The sequence below is a fragment of the Carassius gibelio genome, chromosome A14 (genome assembly GCF_023724105.1).
Source record: "Carassius gibelio isolate Cgi1373 ecotype wild population from Czech Republic chromosome A14, carGib1.2-hapl.c, whole genome shotgun sequence".
Classification (NCBI taxonomy): domain Eukaryota; kingdom Metazoa; phylum Chordata; class Actinopteri; order Cypriniformes; family Cyprinidae; genus Carassius; species Carassius gibelio.
Window position 1 is genome coordinate 24,381,873 of NC_068384.1, and position 21,091 is coordinate 24,402,963.

Below are 21,091 nucleotides of genomic sequence, written 5' to 3' on the forward strand. Positions count from 1 at the left end.
ATCAATACGACAGAGAACGGGCCGGTCATACGAGCACTCAAGGCCATGACAACTCCTCATTTGGAGAGAATAGAGATGGAGCAGGGACACATGCTGATTGATTAGGATATGAGCTCTTATCAGCTGCCTTCAGGACATTATTTGCAATTTGGACAATCTGAAGAGAAAGGTACACAGTCCTGATGCAGACTACTCTGCTGGAGGGTTATGAATGTATAAAAAGATCACACACGCACACACACACACACACACACACACACACACACACACACACACACAGACACACACACACACACACACACACACACACACACACACACACACACACACATATATATATATATATTAGGGCTGTCAAATGATTAAAATTTTTAATCAAATTAATCAGAATTTTCAGTGGATTAATCAGGATTAATCACTATTTGCAATTACACCTGAATCCTAACCATTTTTTTTTCTGAAATGCACACCAAAAGATAAATAAAAGGACACAGATACATAATTTTCATGTATTGATTCATCAATACACAAGTTCTTTTTTTCTGAATTTCAAAAGTTCAACATTTACTTAGATCAAATTTACCTGAGCACTATATCAAACCATGCCATATAACTACAAATAGTGTAAGAGTTTTAGGTGAACAGGTGTTTAAATATAGCCACATATCTATTAAATTATGCATAGAGAAACTCGAAAGAATGAACTCAAACACAAACATGCGCCACCATCACATAAGCAGCACTCTGGGCACTCGTTTTTGGGAGGTGTTCATTTGCTCTGCCACAATACTTTAGGATCGATATTTTCGCGTTCTGAAGCCTTCAAATGCCAGTAAAACCAAGTAAAAATGCAAATGCTTCCCCAAACAGCTGTAATTTTCGCTGCATTGCATGTAGGCGTTCTGAGCATGCACAATGTGAAACACAGGACGCTATAACAGGAAGAAGCTCCAGCGTATCAACTACCAAAGTCGTCTCTGTTTATCGAGCTTGGCAAGAATGTATTTGAGAGTAACTGGGGTAAAACCTTAAACTTTTTTGGTGTTTTCGTCGCGGCGCTCTCCGCTGTTTTTTACTATCTTGAGAATTCAGAGATCGACGAGACTTTTTCTGACCTGAATAATTTGTCACACTGCGCATGCGTGAAATGCGTTAAAAAATTTGACGTAATTAACAACAAACAACTAATTAACGCTGTTAACGCGATATTTTTGACAGCCTGGCTTCACGGGGCTTGTTGCTTTTATATAACTGTTATTACATATATGTAGTAAGGTTTCACAGAATAAAACAGAGCAAATAAAATATAATGATCTAAATAAAAATAGTATTCTTCCACCAAAAAATGTAGTTCCTCAGAAACAAGTTGTGGTTCCAATAAAGTGGTTGCCGAGTATCACACAGAAGCAAACAGTAGGTGTTGTTCAATGTCAAGGATACTTCCTTGGCAGTACTGGTCCTTCCTAGTCACTTCCTTCAGAGGCTAGACGAGGCTCCTCTTTAGCATTCGGAGAACACGTAAATGGAACAGGCTAGCAAGTGCACGTAATTGCGTCATTTCATGAAATGGCCCGTTTGAATAACTGTGAATGGTATAATGGTATAATATTAACATTAAATTACTTTGGACAACTTAACTAGTTATTTATAAAAGAAATGCCGGTGACGTAACCAAGCTAACAATTGTTATTTGTTAATCTGTATTTGTATATTTTACAATATCAACATGATAGTAATTTGTACTGGCATTTAAACGTTAAAGTTTACTTATTTTACTACAGTTATAACAAATGTTTGGTAACGTAAATAAAAACCGCATTAACACTCCTACTCCGCTAACGTTCAACATTTTTACATTTTTGAACAAGATAGCAAAGCTGCGCAATAGGATTGTGGGTGATTTGAGAGCGCGAAGGCTACACATATGCATCCTTTCCTGTGTATGGGATATTTTTCGAACGAATGACTCGAATGGTTGAAATTCCGAGGATTCTCGATATTGGAACAGTCCTTCGACGGATGTCAATGACGTAGCATCCTCGAAATTCTGGCTTCCGAGGATCCTTCCTTGACATTGAGAAACGCCTACAGTATGTTTGTAGAGTAATTTACAACAGCTTTGAATGTGGCTCAGCCAATCAGAATCAAAGACTGGAACTCATTACATTTACATTACATTTATAGTTAGTCATTTAGCAGACGCTTTTATCCAAAGCGACTTACAAATGAGGACAATGGAAGCAATCAAAAACAACAGTGATATATAAGTGCTATAACAAGTCTCAGTTAGCTTAAACACAGTACACGTTGCAAGGGCTTTTAAATATTATAATAAATAAAACTGATAGAATAGAAAAAGAATAGAGCAAGCTAGTGTTAGGACTTTTTTATAACCGATTAATAAATGAAAAAAAAAATAGAATACAAAGAGATTAGAAAGGTAGTTAGATTTTTTTTTTTTAATAGAATAGAATTAGAATAGTGAGTGCTAAAGTTAGAGGGTCAAATAAAGATAGAAGAGATGGGTTTTAAGCCGATTCTTGAAGATGGCTAAGGACTCAGCTGCTCGGATTGAGTTGGGCAGGTAATTTCACTAGGAGGGAACATTTCATTTAAAAGCTCGAAAAGTGACTGTGTGCTTCCTTGGGATGGCACAACCAAGCGACGTTCACTTGCAGAAACGCAAGCTTCTAGAGGGCACATAAGTCTGAAGTAATAAATTTAGGTAAATGGGTGCAAATCAATGGTAGTTTTGTAGGCAAACATTAATGCCAAGAATTTTATGCGAGCAGCTATAGGAAGCCAGTGCAAATTGATAAACAGAGGTGTGATGTGTATTCTTTTGGCTCATTAAAAATGAATCTTGCTGCCGTGTTCTGGATTAATTATAAAGAATTTATAGAACTGGCTTGCGGTGGGTGCGTCAAATAACACTTACAGAACGCACAGAAATGAAAAAGGTATGTATGGACTTATCTAACTCTGGGGGATACTGTGAATAAGCTAAAGTCCCAAAAAGTTGGAGTGTTCCTTTAAGAAAAATGTATTATTATTATCAACATTTAGATTAATTAATGAACAGAAAGATCCAAAAATCTGCATTTATCTGAAATAAAAAGCTTTTGTCACATTATACACTATACCATTTAAAAGCTTGGAGTCTTTTAAAACTGAAGTCTGCAGACTTTTGACTGGAAATGTATAAATATAAAAGACGCCTCACACATAAATAAATCAATTTGGTAAAAGATCACCTTGAGTTTCTGGATCTTTCCGGCGAGGGAAGAGTGTGTTCCAACGTGCTGGAAGAGAGACGGTTTAAAGCGGATGCGTAGGTTTGCCTTCTGCCTGTCACAATGTTTCTGTGGGACACAAAGAACATTTCTATACATTATATAACACCTCTTAAAGTACACTTTAAACAGAAGTCTCAGATCAGAAACAAATTATCCAATGATCAATCTGGCCACATACACAGATTAAAAAAAAGAACATTATGTAATTTTTTATTAAACCACAGTCAACAGTTTTCCCCATTTTTATAGAGTCTAATCTCTGTGGGGCGTATGAATTATGTTCAGATACCTTTAGTCTGCAGAGCTGCTGTGAGCAACTACAGCAGAGAGACGGCTTCATCGTTTTCTAGCACCTCACTGCTTTAAAGGCATGGTTCACTGGAAGTTTATCATTTACTCTTTACCCTTATTTCATTTCAAACCCATTCGATTTTCATTCATCTTCAAAAAACAAATGAAGATATTTTGAGAACCGAGATATTTCTGTCCCCACATTTAAGCCCCAATATACCAAAAATGTCAAACTTAATAAAGACACGTTTGTTAACCACATTTGATGATATCTATATATGTGTGATGATCAATGTTTCTAGGTGAATAAAAGACTAAAGTAATTATGCTTATCATGATTATGAAGCAACCATGTCTCATCAGGGCATCTGATTCATATTGATTAGTTTCTGTACTTTTAGGAAGTTTTAGTGAAGTGACTTTCACTGGACAGGCAGAAATCTCTCAAGTTTGATTAAAAATATCTTTATTTGTGTTTCAAAGATGAACAAAAGCCTTATGGGTTTGGAGCATGTTCATAAGTAAATTATGATTTTCATTTTTGAGTGAACTATCCATTTAACAACTGGTTGTTTCATTCTGTTTGGTTTGCACTATTTGGATTTAATGTAAACTGGGTGGTTGGATAATACTGCTTTCTGAAAAAGAGGATGAGAACCGTATGTTGCTGCATGACCTTAATCAATCAGGTTTGACTTCAAAAGTGCATTTACGGAAGTTTTGTTAACTTGCATTATATTTAAGATGATTAAATCACTTTACTTAACAACATATTTCCTATCCAGTTAGAAATACTTGCCTCATCCCTCAAGGTCATGATACAACTAGGTAGTCATTAGAAAGATATTTTATTGCTGATATTCCTTTGCTATTGGAAAATTCATAGTAAAACATTTCAGTAGCACTTTATTTTAAGGTGTCCTTGTTACACGTTATATGTACTTACTATTATAATAGCCAGTGGCGTAGCCAGGGGAGGGGCCATGGGGGCACTGGCCCCTCCTGAAAACTGATTGGCCCCCCCAGTGTGCCCCCACCCTTCTACTTGTCTGTCATTCACAAATTTAAATTATAATCTTTCAGTTTAGTAAATAACTCATGATTGCGTCGCGATGCTTCTCAACGAGGACCAGGAATAGCGAGCTGCTGTTTTCCAACGAAAAAAGCACCTATTTTAAATAGCTTATGTTTTTCGATTAGCGAGTTGTTGCAGTGCAAGAAGTGTTTGGTACTAACGTTAACGTCTTTCGGTGTTAGACAGACCAGGTTCGATGACGATGTTATCTCCTAGAGCAGACCAAGATGCTAATCATTATATTTACTATGCTCCTCTGATGCTGAATGTAAAAGGGGTTTACTGCGTTACGATTAACTTTTTTTTTTTCGGCCGAATGCGCCGATATAGGCAGCAACGCAATTTAAAGTTTAAAAAAACTATAATAGCAATTCTAATAAAGTCATTATTGAATCATGCAGTCGATTAGCGACTTTTTTCACTCAAGTGAGGTGACGAAACAAATCGTGTAATGTTTATCTAACGCTCCACACTTGAGACTTTTTTTTTTAAAGTCTATGGGTGAGACACATGCAAAAACATCGTTTTTTGTACTGGTCAATTTTGAGATTTGGGGCTGTTTGTCTTCAGTAACATGTCTTCTTTCAGACTTGTGGTGAAAAAAAAAGTCCAAAATACACATATAGGTCTTTATTTTTCTACACCTTTAGTCTATTTGCGTCTGTAGATTCCTAATAAAATCAGTTGCCGTTCTAAATCACCATGGTGCTCCGCGATTGCTGTCTGCACCCTGGAAAGCTCTCTCTCTAGCTCTCTCTCCCTCCCTTCACAGAAGTTATTGACAAAACGTCATTTGATGACACCCAGAAACATTCTCAAAAAAAAAATAATACATAATTATTTAATGCATGATTAAATAGCAAAATAAATAACTAATACTAAAATAACACTGGACTAATTAAGCTATTCTAAACTGTTTTATAGGATCCACATATTTTACATGTTAAATTAAAGCTACCTTTTTGAACAAGTAGCTTTCTAACAAAGTATGGATATATGATATTTTTAAATCAATATGCTCAAGATTAATTAGCCTTGACATAAGTAGATTTTGTTTATTCATCAATGCAAATTTACTGCAACTGCTGCTATGCAAATTGAATGGGATGTGGATAAAAAACAAAAACATATAATGAAATTATATTAAATTTATATTAGTTATATTAATTAATTAATTGTGTATTTATTTCTATGAATTATTAATGTTATTCTGCATTTATATAAATAAGGCTATTATATATATTATATAAGGCTATTATAAATCAATTATATTATTATTATTTGTGAGTTGTACACTATTCATACATTGGATTATTTTATTTATTACAGTTTTTCTTTTTACATGCAAGCCAGACCAGACCCTAACCATACAGTAAGTACATGTAATTAAATAACAGCCCTCAGTTCTTAAATGTATAATCTACTAAACTATATAGTGACAAAAAAAGAAGAGACATTACTTATTCTTATAAACGTCACTTCCTGAAATGATTGCGATGCTATTGTGATTTTTTTATACATTTTCTCTATTTAGGGAATGATTTGTGTGTTGAGATAGCTATGATGGTTGCAATTAAAATATGCATATTTAATAACATCTCAAGAAGAAACATCTACGCCAACACACATGACTTACATCGGCTAATAATTATTAAAATCTTTACTCATATGTGACCATGGAGCTCTAAAGCAGTCTTAAGTCTCTGGGGTATATTTTTAGCAATAGCCAAAAACACATAGTATGGGTCAAAATGATTGATTTTATTTTTTTGTACCCTCAGATTCCAGATTTTCGAGTAGTTGTGTCTCAACCAAATATTGTCTGATCCTAATAAACCATACATCAATGCAAAGATTATTTATTCTGCTTATGTATAAATCTCAATTTCGAAAAATTTACTCTTATGACTGGTTTGTGGTCCAGGGTCACATAAAAAAATCATGGTTAATATAATGAACAAGCAATAAGAATAAGAATTAGAATAACAATAGAAAAAGAGAGATGTATCATTCTTACCGCATCTTTTTCTGGATTGCACACCTTCACCCACATGATGTGGTCCAACAGCCAATCAATGGGCTTGTCTTTGTAGAACATTAGCATAAACTCCACGATCAACGGCAAGTCTAATGACTTGAACATTTTACCTGAAACGAGCAAAGCAGAGTTATGACCATCACCCAAACGAGATTAATAATGTCAGCTGAAACACGTTCACCCCTGAGGGAGGATTCGTGGAGAGAAAAATCTAAACTCACACGGATTTACACTTTCAACAAGGATTTAAACAAGGAACTCAAGGGAGGAATAATGAGGGGCAAAAAACATTTAATGAAATCTAAAGGAAAGGGCGCTCTGTGAGTAATTATATTTTCATATATTAATGATTCAAGGCTCTTCTACTGAGGTGGTGCAGCAAATAACTTCAGATGTTCTACATAAGTTACAACATTTTTTCTTAAAACATAAGATTAATTCAATTAGTAAAAAGAAATTAGATCAGATTCAGGAAGAAGGATGTTATGTTTTTCTAAAGCAGCATTTTTATTGGCCTCTACTTCAATTTTTCAAAACTGTTAAGGTGAACACAGTCAATCAGATCGCTTTTGGTAATCTATAATACAAGAGACATCAGTTTTTATGCATTATGAATCACTGTCCAACATCAACCACTGACAGTATCTCACACAGAAACATCCTGCCTCTCCAGATGTCAAAACACATCAGCTCTCATCTGATCTGATGCCTTTTCATGGGTATGAAAACATGGTTTTGTTCCATAGAGCATACAGCCATACTATATATGTAGTGTGCCAAAACCAGCGGCGTACAGAGAACATTCATTGTTCTTGACTTGTCCTGACAAATGTTAAAGGTGAGGCATATATAAATATTTAAATACGTTCTCAAATGGCAGTCTTATAAGCTGAAATATATAGAGTAAATAAGCCACTCAAAGCCTGATGTCCCTCACAAGTATATACACTGTGTTCCTACAGCCAAAGCATTGGCTTGGTCCAATATTGAAGATTTCTTAGCCAGATAACAGACAAGCATCATAAAACAGAAAAAAAAATAAAATAAAATAAAATGAAGAATAGGAAAAACATGAAATATATAAAGGGCAACTAGGGGTTTTCCTAAACTGAGTTTAAATTCTTATATTAAATATTAAATAGAAATTCAAGGCATTCTTCTTGATTTAGGTGATTTAAAGTTTTATTCAGGAGCTTATTCTTACTCAATAATAATTTTTGAGGAAAGGATAATAATTATATTAATTGCTAAATCATCTTCCATGAATATACCAAACATCATGTTCCTTTATTAAATCAGAAAAACCCTCAAATGTAGAAAATAACTAGTAAAATCACCAGAAAAGCACATTTATGATCATAAAATCAATGTTCTGTCTGGCCATCACAAAAAAAACTATTGTTAAAATCTATAAAATTTTAATTCTTTGTCATCATTTTTCTTTATTTGATGTTTGATTCATACTCATACTCTGGGGTTTCCTTACACTTCTGTGTATGTATACATGGAGTTGAAGATATAGATATTGATAGCATCAGTTATTTAAGTCCATATGTCTTACTAACAACTAACTATGCTTCTAACCACAGGTTGAGAGCTGTAGTTCTAGCCATGTAAGTTTGAGATGCTGTTTGTGAATGTTTGCTTGAACTGTGGTTTCGGGAAACTCTAATCGTTGAACTATGTTGGTAACAATGGAACTTGTGACCATACTTGGCTAATGATGCTTCTGGGAAACACACCCCAGATTGACACAGCAACACTCTCAGCCAATGACATAAGATTAGGGCGGGGCTATTTGTTTTTCAGGCCAATGGAAGATGAGGGGCGCAACCAATTATTTCTCTGTATATTTAGGAGATTCTATTTTAAAACTGTTTTGGAGTTCTTCTAACTAGAAGCCACTGAATGAAAACTATGACCATATAGCATAAAAAAAGTTTTAACATTTGTAGTTATAAACTCTTTCATATTCTAATGTATTTGTAAAATAGCAGCAAGTACACAATATTCTGTACATTATGTATATAAATAAAGATGATTGTCCATTCTGAACACAGCGGTTCAGTGTGAATAACCACTGATCCCAGGACAGTGCAGTTTCATTGCCAATGTTTGACAGCTGAGACAGATGTACTCAGGATGGTTACGATGCTTACTAAAGGTTTGGTAGGGCTTAGTGAGTGTAGTATCATCGGTAGTCATCAGTGCGTGACCTGCCCACCGGCTAACATTGACCATTAGTTCTGGAGTATTAATCAGTACACACACACACACACAAACACACACACCCCCCAACACACACGCACACACACACACACACGCACACTCGCGCACACACACTCACCCCAACACATACACACACACACACACACACACACACACAAACACACACACACACTCGCACACACACACACACACACACACACAAAGTATAACACAGTTAAATAGAATGCTATCCAGACACAATGATTTAAGATCAATAATTAATTATAATAAATATTGCAACAGATAAATGTATACACTTCAATAAACTCTTTACAGATTTTACAGCACAGAGAGATTAAGCGGCCCTGCAAGCGCCTTTGCTTTTAGACATTATAATATCTTCAGCTTTCCATTTGTGTAAAAAATTAGCAGCTATTCAAGGTTTTGTGTGTCTAATAAATGTTCTCTGTATCAAGACAAGAGCATATACTGCTTCACCTTCAGGTCATCCCTCACACATACACACACAGTGTACATTCTTAATACATGTTTCTGATCTTTTTACTGCACAAAAATTATTATTATTATTATAAAAATACAGGAAACACTTTATATTAAGGAACAGTATTCACTTTTAACTATGCTCATTAGCATGCATATTACTAGCATATTGTCTGTTTATTAGTACTTATAAAGCACATATTATGTCTGATCGTATTCTGGATCCCTTAACCCTACCCATACCTAAACTTAACAACCTTACTAACTATTATTACACGGCAAATTAGGAGTTTATTGAGGGAAAACTCTTAATCTATTAATAGTCAACATGTGTTCCCTAATCTAACGCATTAGCAAAATAAATAATGTAATAACTACATTTAATTAAACTTTGCTGTCACTGAAGTGATAAACTGGCTTGAATATATTCCATATTACGAATGTAAAAGAGATGTGAACAGTGTAATGTAAATGTAAATGTAATGTAATGTAACAGCATTCAGAAGTGAAACGGTGAAGGGGTTTAGCTGGTCTACGGTTGGGTGTGCCCCTGCTGGTAGCTAAATAAACTACACCTTATGTGTAAATAAGGTCTAATATTTCTATAACTTTTTGAATGTAAAGACACAACAGTGTATGCATGAGTTTTGTGGGGACTCTTATTTCGTGATTACACAAAAGAGACAAAAAGGTGAAAAGGTGACACTTGGGTAAAGTATACTCTCAATCTGAGGTTGAAACTAGTCTGTGCAATCTATGATTTATATTTTTTATAGCCTTTTTAATGTATACACACAGCAGCATATATATGTGACCTTGGACCACAAAAGCAGTCTTAAGTCACTGGAGTATATTTGTAGCAATAGCCAAAAAAAACTATTTTTTTAAATGATGCCAAAAATCATTAGGATATTAAGTAAAGATCATGTTCCATGAATATATTTTGTACGTTTCCTACCATAAATATATAAAAACATAAATTTTGATTAGTAATATGCATTGCTAAGAACTTCATTTGGACAACTTTAAAGGTGATTTTCTCAATATTTAGTTTTTTTGCACCCTCAGATTCCAGATGTTCAAATAGTTGTATCTCAGACAAATATTGTCCGATCCTGACATACCATAATACATCAATGGAAAGATTATTTATTCAGCTTTCAGATTACATATAAATCTCAATTTTGAAAAAGTTACCCTTAGACTGGTTTTGTGGTCCATGGTCACATATGAGAGCAGGGGGTGAGGCTCCTATTTTGTAATATATATGAGTATTGAAGGGCTTTTATTTTGGAATTCAACATCAAGGCAAGGCGAGTTTATTTATATAGCACATTTCGTACACAATGGTAATTCGAAGTGCTTTACATAAAATAAAGTAAAATAATAATGAAGAAACATAATAACAATTTAAAACAAGCAATTTTAAAACTTTTAAAATTATTAAAAAAATACTTATTTAAAATGAATTTAAAACAGTTAGAAAATGATTTTACATAAAATAAAATACAAAAAAACTGTGAAAATATAGTGCAATCAGTTCGGACATTGCAAAGTGCTCATTCAATAAAAGCACAGCTAAACAGATGAGTTTTAAGTCTAGATTTAAATGTGACTAGTGTTTTAGCACATCTGATCTCTTCTGGAAGCTGATTCCAACTGAGGGCAGCATAGTAACTAAAGGCGGACTCCCCTTGTTTCGTGTGAACCCTTGGTATTTCTAACTGACTTGATCCTAGTGATCTGAGTGTTCTGTTAGGTTTATATTCAGTGAACATATCTGAAATATATTTCAGTCCTAGGTCATTTAGTGACTTATATATGAGTAAAAGTATTTTAAAATCAATCCTAAATGTAACTGGAAGCCAGTGTAAGGACCTGAGGACTGGTGTGATATGCTCAGATTTTCTGGTTCTAGTCAGAATCCTGGCAGCAGCGTTCTGGATGAGCTGCAGCTGTCTAATGGTCTTTTTGGGAAGGCCGGTGAGGAGCCCATTACAATAGTCCACCCTGCTGGTGATAAAGCATGAACAAGTTTCTCCAAGTCTTGACTGGAAACAAAACATCTAATTCTTGCAATGTTTTTTAGATGATAGTATGCTGGTTTAGTTATTGCTTTGACATGACTACTGAAACTAAGGTCTGTCTCCAGAGTCACACCAAGATTCCTGATTTGATTTTTAGTTGTTTGACCCCTAGAGGCAAGGTATGCATTCACCTTGAACACTTCATCTTTGTTTCCAAATGCAATGACTTCAGTTTTTTCCTTGTTTAACTGAAGAAAGTTCTGGCACATCCAACTATTAATTTCATCAATGCATTGGCAGAGGGAGTCAAAGGGGCTGTAGTCATTTGGAGATAAGGCTAGGTAAATCTGGGTATCATCAGCATAGCTGTGATAGGCAATTTGGTTCTTTCTCATTATTTGACTTAGTGGGAGCATATACAGGCTAAACAATAGCGGTGCAAGAATTGACCCTTGTGGGACTCCACATGTCATGGACATCCACTTAGACTTATGCTCTCCTATACTCACATAATAGCCTCTCCCTTCTAAGTATGACCTAAACCATATGAGTACCATCCCAGAAAGCCCGACCCAGTTTTCCAGTCTCTCTAGTAGTATGTTATGATCAACAGTGTCAAACACAGCACTGAGATCTAGCAATACCAGCACTGATATTTTGCCAGAGTCAGAATTTAAGCGAATATCATTTATTATCTTAATGAGTACTGTCTCTGTGCTGTGATGCGGTCAGAAACCAGATTGAAAACTGTCCAGGTATCCATTTGAGTTTAAGTATTTGTTCAGCTGATTAAAAACGACCTTTTCTATAATTTTGCCTATAAAAGGAAGATCAGATATTGGTCTAAAATGCTCAAAATGGTATTATCAAGATTGCTCTTTTTCAGGAGGGGCTTAACAACTGCAGTTTTTAAGGAGTTTGGAAATGTCCCAGAAAGAAGTGAGGTGTTCACCACTTCTAAAAGATCTGCTTTTAAGCAGTCAAGCACACTTTTGATAAAAGATGTGGGAAGTGTGTCAAGACAACAGGTTGACGATTTTAGGTGCTGCACTATGTCTTCCAGAATTTTGCTCTCAATTGTTTCAAAAATAGACATAGTATCTTTTTGATATTTTGGCCGAATCTGTCTGACCTCTGCATTACTTGAGGATGTGCTAATCGCCTTCCTGATATTGATGATCTTCTCAGAAACAAACTAAATGCATTTGCTGACTGAGGGCATATCACTGGGAATCTGACTTGGGGGGTTTGTCAGTCTCTCAACAGTGGCAAAAAGAGTACGAGTGTTATTTAAGTTACTGTTTATAAGGTTTAAAAAAAAATTCTGTCTAGCTGTGGCTAGTTTCACAATAAAAGCATGAAGGATGTCTTTATAGATGCTATAGTGAATTTCAAGTTTAGTCTTCCGCCACATCCTCTCTGCTTTTCTGCATTGTCTTTTCATAGACTGAACTGCTGTTGATCGTCCTCAAACTGATTTCTGTCTGTTTGTTTTCTTACTGACTATTATTGGAGCAATATCACCAATAACATTCTTAACTTTTGAGTTGAAGGAATCAAGGAGAATATCAACAGAGTCTGCAGAAATGCTTGGTGTTAAAGATATAGCCTCCGTAAATAGTACATTTGTGTTCTCGTTTATGCATCTCCTTCTGACAGAGACAAATCTAGATTCAGTGGTAGCAGAGATCAATATATCAAAGAAAAAACAGAAGTGATCAGATAGTGCTACGTCCTTAGTAACAATGGATGAAATGTTTAGAGTTCAATGCTGAGTCAAGTCAAAAGTGTTTAGAACCATTATCATTTCTTTTGTAGTTTTGTTTTCTGCATTATCTATGTGAATATTAAAATCCCCTGCAATAGCAAAACAGTCAAAATCATTGATAACATTTCTGTGATCTCTTCAACAAAAGCCGGAGAGTATTTTGGAGGCCTGTAAATAATAATAAACAGAGTGCGTGGAGCACCTTTCAGCACAATCCCTAGATATTCGAAAGACAAGTACTGACCAGATGACACTTGTTTGCATTGATAGACATCTTTAAATAGAGCAGCTACACCCCCACCTCTCCTAACAGTCCTGCAAACACTCATGTAAGTGAAGTTAGGAGGGGATGCTTCATTAATGACTGTTGCATTGCAGCTGTCTTCAAGCTGCAATCACATCAGACAGTGATGTGTCATTTTCCAGTGAAACTGGGTTGTGGTGGGGAAAGTTTTGTGTTCTCCGGAAAAGCTCAGTTATTTGAACTGATCGGGAGATAAGGTCAGTTACTGATGAATGCAGCGCATTGATGAAGCAAAAAAGTCATCTGCTTTTTCAAACTGTAAATCATGCAAACGTTGTGTGGAACACCCAATAGAAACCACAATGAATTTTAAGAGACATTTAAAGATTAGGAGTTGTTGCAAAAATGAGTTCAGGACACGTTAATATACTTTTAACTGAATCAAATTTAGATTACACTGGTTTAAGTGAAACATGACTTCATGACAACATCCCTACAAATATGATAAATATTCCTGCTTATAAATGTTGTAGGAAAGACAGATTATGTCTTCGGTGGAGTATTGAACAATATTTATAGTGTACTGAAATTGAGTTAAATAGAAAACTTGAATATACAGCCATAAACTCGAAACTTTCTCCTAGTATGCAAATTAATATTGTGGTCTTATATAATCCGCCATCACATACACAATCCTTTTATGATGATATGAAGGAGCTATTGGAAATGTTTGATAGTTTGGCTCCAGGAGAACAATGTTACATTACATGTTAAGAAAATTTGTTTTTCTAGAAAGAAAAATGAGGGTACTTAACGAAGAAATAGAGGAGGTAAATGAAGTTAGTTTTTTAGGAGTAGTTCTGGATTGTCAACTTAAATTTGAGAAACATATAAAAAGACTTTCAAAAGTAGTTAAGATGAACTTAAATTATTTTGAACGTATTAGGCATTACATTAGGACTGAGACAGCTCATTTGTTCCTGCATACAATGATTTTGTCCTGTATCTCATATTGTATTACAGTGTGGTCTCAAACTACTGACATTTTCTTTAGAAAAATTGAGATGTATAATAGGGCTTTAAAAATTGTGGATAAAAGGCCAAATCATTGGCATCACTTTCATATTTTAAAGAAATGGCATATGCTTAATTTTATGAATTTTAAAAATGTATCATACGTGAAATTGATTTTAAATGCTTGTGTAATAAGACACCTTCTGTTTTATGTAATTTGGTAAAGAGATGAAACTGTCCGAACCACTAGGAGAAAAGAGGATGGAGATTGGGTTTTGTTGATCATCACAAGGACATTTTCTGTAAAGGGAACCCAACTTTGGAATATGTTGCCAAATTAGTTTAAAGTGATACATGGTTTACAGTCTTTTACATTGACAGTTAAGCGTAGGCTCAAAATGAACCAGGCCTAAACGCATATTTACGTTCATATTTATTAGGGTGGAAAGAGTCTATAAAACTTGGGCATGTGCTTGTTCTGTATTGTGTTTTGTAAAGTATGAGGATATTGTATGAAGGATTTGTTACATTAGTTTTTTAGTAGGCTACAGATTAATTATTTTGGTTATTTATATATGTACAGATATTCAGATGTACAGATCTACTCGTAAATACGATATTGTCCGGCATGACTTGTAATGCACCATTGTAACAACCCTGAATATGCCAAGAATCAGAACCATAACACCCTAGCAAACTCCTCAGAGCACCCTAGTAACATCATAGTAGCAGTGTCCCATTTTACCCATAAATCCTAGCATTATGGTGGTGAGCTTTGTATGGGCAATAGCTATTCACAACTACTTTAGAATATTTAGAAATGGAGTTGTATGTGTGATTGTGTGTGTGGGTGGCTGAAATGACAAAGTGCACTGAAAAAGTGTGTGTGTGTGTGTGTGTGTGTGTGATATGGTCAGAGAGCAGCGTCAATTACAGCTTCAGTGCTGCTTTGGGGCCTATTAGAGTAAAAGAGCAGAGAAAGACTCTAGAGAAATGTGTGTGTGTGTGTGTGTGTGAGTGAGACAGAAATGAGCTGATTTAAGAAAGGTGCTAATACTCAGAACCAACTGGGTCATATGCACTGGTCATCAGTGTGAAATGCATCGTGGTGATTTATCTTTGCTTTGGCATGTCAAAATGTTTCTTTTCTGCTCCTAGAGCATATTACTCTCAACCTCACGTGGCTTGGCAGCCTTCTTGCTTAGATTATAAAAAAATAAAAAATAAAAATAAATCAGAACTCTTGGTCAGGCTTGAGGCAGCAAAAAAGCTCACACTTGTTTAACATAATTTAGATGTTCTGTTGCTGGTTCAAGATGTCCTACCAGCTCTCCACCAACATGTGGTCTACAAGCAAGAAACCAGGACCACTAGCAGATGGTCCAAAGTCTCAACCAGCTAGAGCAGCTAGAAGTCAGCAGGGCAGGTTATTTTGACTTGTTTGCTGGTAATCACATGAGGAAGAACATGACCAAAGCTAATGAGTTTAAACCAGATCAAAAGCAAACAGGTCCCAGAAGAACCCGCACAAACAGACTTGTGATTGTCTCTTGGCCACTACGACGAGGCTGATGTCAGAACGGTTTGTTTAAATTTAGTCAGCTAACAATGAAGAGTTTGTTTGCAGTCAGACCTTGTGATGGAGTAAAAACACCCAATGAATATGCATTTGATTATTTGTCAAACCCAGACAAACATCAGTCAATAAGACAACATGGATGATTAGTTGCTTTAGGAATCATACAGGAATCGTACAGCATTTATTGATGTTAATTTATAGATATAGTATTATTCATTGCTCATTCATGATGTATTAAATAATACTAACAAACAGAAGAAAAGGGAAAACACAGATTATACGATTTACTCAACCACATTATTTGTGATCTATACAATTGTTACATTCATGGACTTTGAGTTTCCTTATTTGGTCATCTTCTTTTTCTTGTTTGGTTAATTGATTAATCCCCACCTGTCTCCATTCACCTGATTTCTCCCTTGTGTTTAAATACTTTTGAGTTCCTCCTGGTCCGTGATTAATGTTGTATCCTAAGTTGAGTTAAGTTTATGTATTATGATGGATGTGACCTTATTCTCCCGTGATCATTAAAAGTACCTTTTGTATTTTGTCTTCCTCATGTGCCTTCATTCACACACCAGCTAACCGTAACAGAATCACAGACCCAAACAGTTTATTTAGCAGCATTTTTCTTTTCTTTCGTTTTGTTTTGTTTTCCTCCCTCTCCTGGAATGGCCTTGCCAGCAGTCCAACTACTGTGCCTGGAGCAACTGGACCTTTCGCTGGAAGACCACACCAGGGACTTTCTAGATCTGGCGTTCCTTACCCACTTCCCCGACCGCTCGCTCTCTAATTTTTATTATACCGGCCTGAGCAAGCGATGTAAGGCACACCTGCCAGCGAACGCTCCCAGAGAGGATTTCGCCACTTTCGTGGAGAAAAATGGATCCCCATTCACCGTCAGTCCCACTGAAGAGGATATCTCCAGCTCCACTCCCGACACAGAAACCAGCCAGCCGCCATCCTGCCGCACGGAGCTAGAGCCTGCCGCAGAGCCCGAGCCAGTCACTGTCGGAGAGCAAAGACACGAGAGCGCGACTGACCAGGTGTGTGAGCCGTCAACACCGTGCGTCGTGGGAGTATTGGTGGAGATCGAGGGCATGGAGGAAATCCCTGCCCACACTTCTGCGACTGAGGCTGAGCTGCATACGGTTTCTGGGAATTATATGGAGGGATTAATGGACCTTGTAGACTGGTTTGTTGAGGTAAATCCTGAATTTCCTGCATCTCCGCTGGTTCCATCCAGCCCTGATCCTCCTATATTCCCTCCCAGCCTCTCTCTCCCACCTCCTCCTAGACTAGTCAGTTCCTCTGCTCCATTTCCGCTGGTCCCGCCAGCCCTGAATGTCCTGTTTCTCCGCTGGCTCTGCCCAGCCCTGTTCCTCCTGTTTTTCTTCCCGGCCTCCCTCTCCCACCTCCTCCTAGACCAGCCAGTTCCTCTACCTCATCTCCGCTGGTGCCAGTCAGTCCCACAACTCACCCTCAGTCAGCGCCATCACGGCGTGATGGTTCGCTGCAGGACTTCCAGTCACCAGCTCCACATTGGCGTGTGGATTCCCTATCTCTGTCTCCAGCCTCCGAGCCCTGGACTCCACCTTGGTCCTGCGACCCTGCAGCTCTGCCTTGGCACCCTGCTCCCTCGTCTTCACCGTGGCCTGTCATCCCACCTGCTCCACCGGGCTCCCTCATCCCTCCGGCTCCACCTTGGTCAGTTGTCGGCCATCCACCGCCTCGGGACTCCACTCCTACGGCTTCGCCTCGTCAATCCAACCCTCTGTCTCTGTCAGGCTCCTCCTTCCCTCCGGCTCCACCTCCATCCTCAGTTGCTCCAACTCCACAGCGGGCTTACGGCGCCACGCCTCCGCCTCGGTCGCCGGTGCCTTCAGCGCTGCCTTGGACCTCCGGACCCTCGGCGTCACCCTGGCTCAGCGGCTGCTCTGCTCCATCATGGGCTCCTCACCCACTGGTGCAGTCTCCATCAGTTGGCCCCCTGGTGTCGTCGGCTCCTCCTCCACCATGGCTCCTCCCACCGTCGACTCCACCTTGGATCTTTATCCTGGCTGGTCTCTGGAACACCATCTGGCTCGTCCTGCCAGGGCTCCTCCCTGGCTCCTCCCTCCATCCACTCCGCCCTGGTTCCAAGCTCCTTGCTCTATCTTTGCCTGCCCCTTGCTTGCCCTACACTCGCCTCCAGAACCACCTACGCTGGTATTCCTCTTGCGGTACTAGGACAAACAGTTCCGGAAGGGGGCGAACTGTTACATTCATGGACTTTGAGTTTCCTTATTTGGTCATCTTACTTTTCTTGTATGGTTAATTGATTAATCGCCACCTGTCTCCATTCACCTAATTTCTCCCTCATGTTTAAATACCCTGTGTATTTTGTCTTCCTTGAGCGCCTTCATTCACACACCAGCTAACTGTAACAACAATATAATTATCTTTCTTTTAAACTTGATTTCTTGGTTTTCGATTTAATATAATTCTCTATTTGCAATCTGCTAGATTCAGTTATGCAGAGTGAATGTGAACCAATCAAGTAGTTGAAAATGATTTTAATGTTGACAGCCTGAAACTATAACTGAAAGAATGCTTTGAATGGGGCTGTAATTGTAAGTGAAATTAAGTATATCTGTTTATTGAAGAAGATGGGAAAAGTGTTTTATATCACAATATGTTGAGATTTAGAACCGTTTCAATGACAATATATTCCATAGTGGTGAACAGAGGAGCTTTTTTTGATGATTTCGCTGTTTTTCTGCTCGCTAGCAGTTTGTTAGCTAGTTAGTACAATCTGACAACTCTGTGTTGTAAAAAAAAAAAAAAAACTAATTATTAATAACTATTTAATTACATTACCTAAAAATAACTATTCCATGATGTTTAAATTATGTGATCAAATTATGTTCAACTTCATTGATTCATGAGGAAGTGATGTATCTGAATAAATCATGCACATTACAAAACGTTACAAACAAAAATAGTTTTACAAGAAATACTATTTCGGTCTTTCTGTAGCTTCTTTGTAATTATTTGTAATATTCACTAGAATTTCTGAGAGAAAATTATTTCAAAGGAAATCCTACACCAGATTTTTTTCAGTGACCTTCCTTTTTGATTTTCAGAATATATGTATACGAATCATATGCAAACAAGTTTGATCTTTATAAGATGTTTGACAGAGGTTAATACAAACATTCTGAATGAAATCCACAAAATGTAAGTTCCTAACTGCTGGGGTTTTTCTCTGCAGTGCTGGAGACCCTTTTAGAGCCTTGAAGTCATGTCATCCTCGCATCAGCCGGTTTAAACAATTACTTCCTGTCTCACTCAGGAGTTGTTCAGATATAATTGAGTTCATGCCATCTTCATTTCCTCTACTAACTTGCCGACTCATTGGCCCAGTGGTGAATTACCACTTCTCTGTACCGAGAGCTCTCAAAATCAATCCTGTTCCCCATGCCGTCCCTTGAGGCCCTCAGCCAGCTTTTCACCGCACTGAGAGACACCACTGATCACCATCATCAACATAATTAGCCTTCATATCAAACACAGATCAGAAGAGAGTAATTCTTTTGGCTGCCATTTCAAAATGAGCTTTGATTTGGAAAGGGGAGGGTTTCAGAAAATTCCCCTTTATCCTGTCAAGACTTGGATAAAGCATTGCGAAATGTGTCAAAATAACAATTAAAGAAATAAGTAATTATTTATTCCTGTTGTGCAAACCCCGTGTAACTGTCTTTCTTCTGCAGAACACACAACACTAGTCACTGTTTTTGTGAGTGAATTATTCAGATCAGTATTATAAACTGGATCAGCTCATTCAACATTACTTCGCCAATAACAGCCAGGGAATAGGTCAAGATTTACAGTAAATCACAACTCAGTTTTCAGTTTGCTTCTCACAGAACTACAAGCTGGTTGTGTCAGCCCATCACATGCTTTCATTTATGATCACTGGCATACTCTGTTATCACAGTATTAAACAAAGGACCCAAGAGTGAAGGTTGGTCACTTTCATTTATTAAAAGGCTGAAAAAAAACTCAAAGGGATAGTTCACCCAAAAATGAAGATTTGCTGTTAATTTAGCTTTTTTCTTCAGTAGAACAGTAAAGATGACTTTTAGTTGAAACTGTTGTCCTTGGCGATTCCCAGCACATTCACAACTGTCACATAATGACACATGCACGAGAGCATCCTCACACATAGACTAGACAACATGACTAGTGAAAATATAACTTTTTCATGTACATTTTGACCATGAGGAATGCACTGTCTCCTTAATTCAGTGTGTGTGGTGAAAAAAACAAAAAAAACAAATGACTGCACCAAAATAATGGCAACACTGCTGCTCCTGATCAGCTCCAGAATCCTCACATTTCCTAACAATTCTGCTGTGAAATGGGAATAAGTCAAGCAAAATGCTAAATCCATCTAAAGGAATATTCCAGTTTAATTTCAAGTTATGTCCAATTAACTGCTTTTGTGGCATAACTAAAATTATTTTGACTTCTTTAGTTTGCAAAAAACCAAAGTCAAGATTAGACACTTACAACTGATGTTTTCTGTAGAAAAAAAACACATCTTATAATTTATAAATGCACCCACATTCATTACTTTGTTAAAACGTGTTATTTGAGCTGAAACCACCGTCACTACTTTTACAGTTGTTACGTTTTCTTGGCAACAAGAAAGCCGTAAAACTGTATTTCACACGGGAATGCATGAAAATGGCACAAACAATATTGCTTAGTTTTATTACAACTTAAAACATGCCACCAACACAGTGAGAATTGTCATTTTTACAGACTGGGCCTATTCACTTACAGTGTAAGTGCATCACTGAAACCCCGATTATTGGCCTTTTATATGTCCAAAAATGAGAGTATTCATAAAACAGTAGATGAGAAGTAGCCTGTGTTGGAGACACTTGACATCATCAGATCCTTTACTTTAGGATCTTCTCGGACAGTGAGTTTGAATGTGGTTAATGTTATGTGATTTGGGAGATCTGACCCTTAAGACTCAATTGTCTTGATCTGATAGTAG

The 21,091-nt window shown here is 37.1% G+C and overlaps 1 protein-coding gene across 2 annotated transcripts in view; it reads right to left on the bottom strand.

Annotated features, from left to right (window-relative positions):
• LOC128026933 (alpha-1,3-mannosyl-glycoprotein 4-beta-N-acetylglucosaminyltransferase B) overlaps positions 1 to 21,091 on the bottom strand; it is a 115,968-nt gene that overhangs the window by 11,216 nt on the left and 83,661 nt on the right. For both annotated transcript variants that reach the window (XR_008186570.1, XM_052614209.1), the window contains exons 9-10: positions 6,680 to 6,810; positions 3,255 to 3,362 (exon numbers count right to left, since the gene is read on the bottom strand). Coding sequence is in view for 1 of the 2 variants with exons in the window: in XM_052614209.1 (XP_052470169.1) it covers positions 3,255 to 3,362; positions 6,680 to 6,810 (239 nt within the window). In the remaining variant the exon portion in view is untranslated. The remainder of the gene's footprint in view (positions 1 to 3,254; positions 3,363 to 6,679; positions 6,811 to 21,091) is intronic.